At 56.4% G+C, this 3,502-nt stretch overlaps 1 protein-coding gene across 1 annotated transcript in view; it reads right to left on the bottom strand.

Annotated features, from left to right (window-relative positions):
- Window positions 1-1,391: 1,391 nt before the first annotated feature.
- The window catches only part of ENKD1 (enkurin domain containing 1), a 7,894-nt gene continuing 5,783 nt past the window's right edge, over window positions 1,392-3,502 (bottom strand). The window contains exons 4-6 of the mRNA XM_029084089.1: window positions 3,090-3,259; window positions 2,060-2,196; window positions 1,392-1,552 (exon numbers count right to left, since the gene is read on the bottom strand). Coding sequence (XP_028939922.1) covers window positions 1,392-1,552; window positions 2,060-2,196; window positions 3,090-3,259 — 468 coding nt within the window. The remainder of the gene's footprint in view (window positions 1,553-2,059; window positions 2,197-3,089; window positions 3,260-3,502) is intronic.

Raw genomic sequence — 3,502 nt, forward strand, 5'->3', positions numbered from 1 at the left:
CTGCAGCCTCACCAGTGCCCAGTCCAGGGGATCCTGTGTGTGGACAGAGTAACCTCATGCAATGAGGCACCTGCTTGGGACAACTTGGCACCAACTTGGGACAACATCCCCACCCTGCACAGCGAAAGATGGAGCAGCAGGGACAATTTGCAACAGAGGAAGTTTTGATGGGACTTCAGGGGGAAAAAAAGTGTTCTCCCTGTGTGTGGCACAGCCTGGGGACAGAGCCCCAGTGAGGTGCTGGTGGCAACCCCATCCTTGCAGATTTTCCCAACTCAGCGGGACAAAGCCCCAAGCCACGGAGCTGGCCCTGCACTGAGCAGGAGATGGACCCAGCCCTCCAGTGAGCCCTTCTAGCCTAGATCTTTCTAGGTTTCACACAGCAGGACCCCTGCGAAGGTCTGCGCAGGTCTCTGTGTGGCATCTGAAGGTGAGGAGGTGGTGAGCTCACCTCCACAGTGGCATCTGCCCAGCCTTGTCCTGCGGACTGAGATCTAGCAGGACTTTGCATATCCTCCACCCCAAGCCCACCACCACGATCCAGCACCCCAGCGCTGTGAAACGGGACCTCCCTGGCCACTGTGGGCTCCTGCGGTTCCCCCCCTGCCTGCACTACACCACTGCTGCTGCTTTCTGCTGCCCACCACCACTCCTCAGGCCCCGCTGAGCCCACTGGGAGCTGCACACACACCAAAAGAGGGAAACGATGCTTTGTTGGAGCATGTCCTGCCCCACAGACAACAAAGACTTCTCCAGACATCCTGCCAGATCCCCCTGCAGCCAGACCAGCTCTTCCTTGGGCAGAAGGACTGAAGCTCTGCATCCCTTTCTTGTCCCCAGGCTGCTGAGCCCAGTCAGCAGGTCAGAGGGTGCAGAGGCACCGGCAGCGTGAGCAGGATGTGTCAGTGCCCAGGGCCAGGGCACGCACAGCAGCCGTACAGGACAAGGTTTGTGTGCAGACAAGTCTGCAGGTGCCCAGAATGAGCCATGAACCATGGCCCAGCTCAGGAGAAAGAGGAGGACAAGGAACACCACAGACAGCAGCATGGGAGACCTACCACCAGTTTCTAGAAATGGGAAAAATGGGAAAAGAAGAGGTGATGCCATGGATCCAGAGCAGAGAGCCTGAGAAGTCAAGCAGCACAGAGAAAACCATTCTCCAGAACACTGAGCAGACAGTATATTGGAGCATCTCCCTCCCTTTTCCATGGACAAGACACAGCACTGGAAGGTGAGAAAGAGATGCTGGATGCACACTGGACATCAGCACCTGCGTGGGCCCAGGGTCCTGAACTTGCCTTCCTCTTCATCCCTCCCAAGATGATGATCACCCCTTCCAAGTGATGAAGGATGTTCACGCAGAACAACACAGCACACCAAGCCCCACCGGCTCAGGAGTCCAGCTTGATGAAGACCTTGGGCCTTGAGAAAATTTTGATGGCCTCATCTATCTGGGAGAGCTTCCTCTCCAGCTCTAGCCGCCTCTTCTGTGTGCTGAGGGCGTCCGTGCGCACTGGCAGCATCACCAAGTCCTTTGTCAGCTGCTCCTGGCCTGTAAAATTAGACAAAAACGCTGTGTAAGTGGAAGAGTAAAGAAATTAATCCTTTTCCTAATGCTCCGACCCCATCCTCAGTCATGAAAATGGTGGCAGCACTGGAATAAGGACTTGTGAGAGAATACCCATCCTTCCATCCACAGCTTAGCTGCCATGAGGACCTGAGTGACCTGCTCCAGCTTTGAAGAACCAAGTGTTGGACTACAGACCTCTAAAAGTCCCTTCCAACCAAAATCTATCATTTTTAGAGCAACAATAACCCTAACACCAGGTCTGCTCTGACAAGCCTGCTCCAGAGAGCCAGTCCTGCAACCTGCAGGTCCCACCAACCTGAAGGAGTTTGGTCTTTCCATTTACACAACTCAAGTGCCGCAAAATCCCAGCTACACCTTAGTCAGGCAACTCTCCAGTGGCAGGAACCTGTGCCCCACAACTCCCCTCTCTAATCCTGGCCAGGATCTCCTGTTTTTCTGAGCTGGAATCCTCATTACTTTTCCTCTTACTGTGCTTCAGGTTGCCAAGGGTCTCCAGCCGCTGGCCCTCCGGCATCATGGTATGACCAGGTGGCGTGTCAGGATCTGGCAGGTTTCGCAGCCGCTCCTCCATCTGCCTGCGCCACAGCTCCTTCCTCTCCAGCAGGCTGCCAAGGCAAAGGAAAGTGTGTGTCAGCACATCTGGCAGGAGGGGCTGTCCAGGGATGCGGGCAGAGGCCAGGAATGGAGCCCTTCAAACCCTGCTAGTCACCATGTCGCTGCCTGAGGACCACAGAGACCCACCACCCTGCCAGCACACACCCTTGCTGTGGAGGGATACACCTGGGTTTAGCCCGCATGCAAGGACCAGCAAACACGCTCCACATGCACTGAAGGGCTGCTGGAAGAGAGACAGAGGCTGACACGAGCTCCTCGGAGACAAGGGCTTCTGCTCCTTGCTTCTGGCCCAGGCCACTGAGGCCTCTCAAAACCACCTGTGAGCCAGTGACGGAATGGAGTTGGACAAAGTGGCTGACAGCCGGGGTGCTGGCAGGGAATGGCAGGCACAGCAGAGAGCCAAAGGACTGACAGCATGGTCAGTCCTGGGACAAGGTCACCCAGGACCTGTTTTCCACTTAGAACCCCAAAATGCAAGTCACTAGTTGGATGTTCCTCAGACTCCAGGTCCAAGGCAGAGCGAGCTACCTGCCTCTTCAAAACCAGACCTTTTAATATTGAAGCTCTGTCACGTGGAGCGAGGCTTAGAAAAGGGCAGGAGCACATTTCTCAGAGCACACGGAGCATCCCCATGTCAGCATCACTGTAGGACAGCAAGCAAGGGAGGAGGAGACACAGTCACACTGGCTTCAGGGTGCTCGTTAAGTCAAGAAACGAGGAGGGGCTGCACTTATTCCCCAGGTCACAGTAAATCGCTCTGCTTGTACATGGCACGAGCGCGTCTGTCCCCAGCCCCTCGTCTTCCTACGCAGAAGCTGGGGGATGTGGCAAAGGGCAGTGGGCTCGTTAGAAAGTCCTGTGGGCCAGAGAGGGGCATACGCACTACTGAGGGACGTGGCCCTTTTGCTTGGTGTTGTATTCCTCCTGCTCCTGGTGCTTCTGCTCCAGCAGCTCGGCCAGCGCCTGCAGGGACTGGGAGCGCCGCAGCGGGGCCCGCTTGGCGTTGCGGGCATTATGCTTGATGAAGTCAATGCTCGTGCCCTCCACCTGGATCTGGAAGAAGAGAGAGGGAGGCAGCAGGGGCTGGCTTGGCACAAGCATATAGACAGCTGCTCTTGTCCCCACAAGGGACAAAGCAAAGATGCACCCACACAAGATGCTTGCTTGCAGCTCAGAAGGCCAATAACCGTGTCCTGGGCTGCATCCAGAGCAGCGTGGGCAGCAGGTGGAGGGAGGGGATTCTGCCCCTCTGCTCCGCTCTCCTCAGACCCCACCTGCAGTGCTGCCTCCAGTGCT

The sequence above is a fragment of the Antrostomus carolinensis genome, unplaced genomic scaffold (genome assembly GCF_000700745.2).
Source record: "Antrostomus carolinensis isolate BGI_N321 unplaced genomic scaffold, ASM70074v2 scaffold42983, whole genome shotgun sequence".
In the NCBI taxonomy this organism is placed as follows: domain Eukaryota; kingdom Metazoa; phylum Chordata; class Aves; order Caprimulgiformes; family Caprimulgidae; genus Antrostomus; species Antrostomus carolinensis.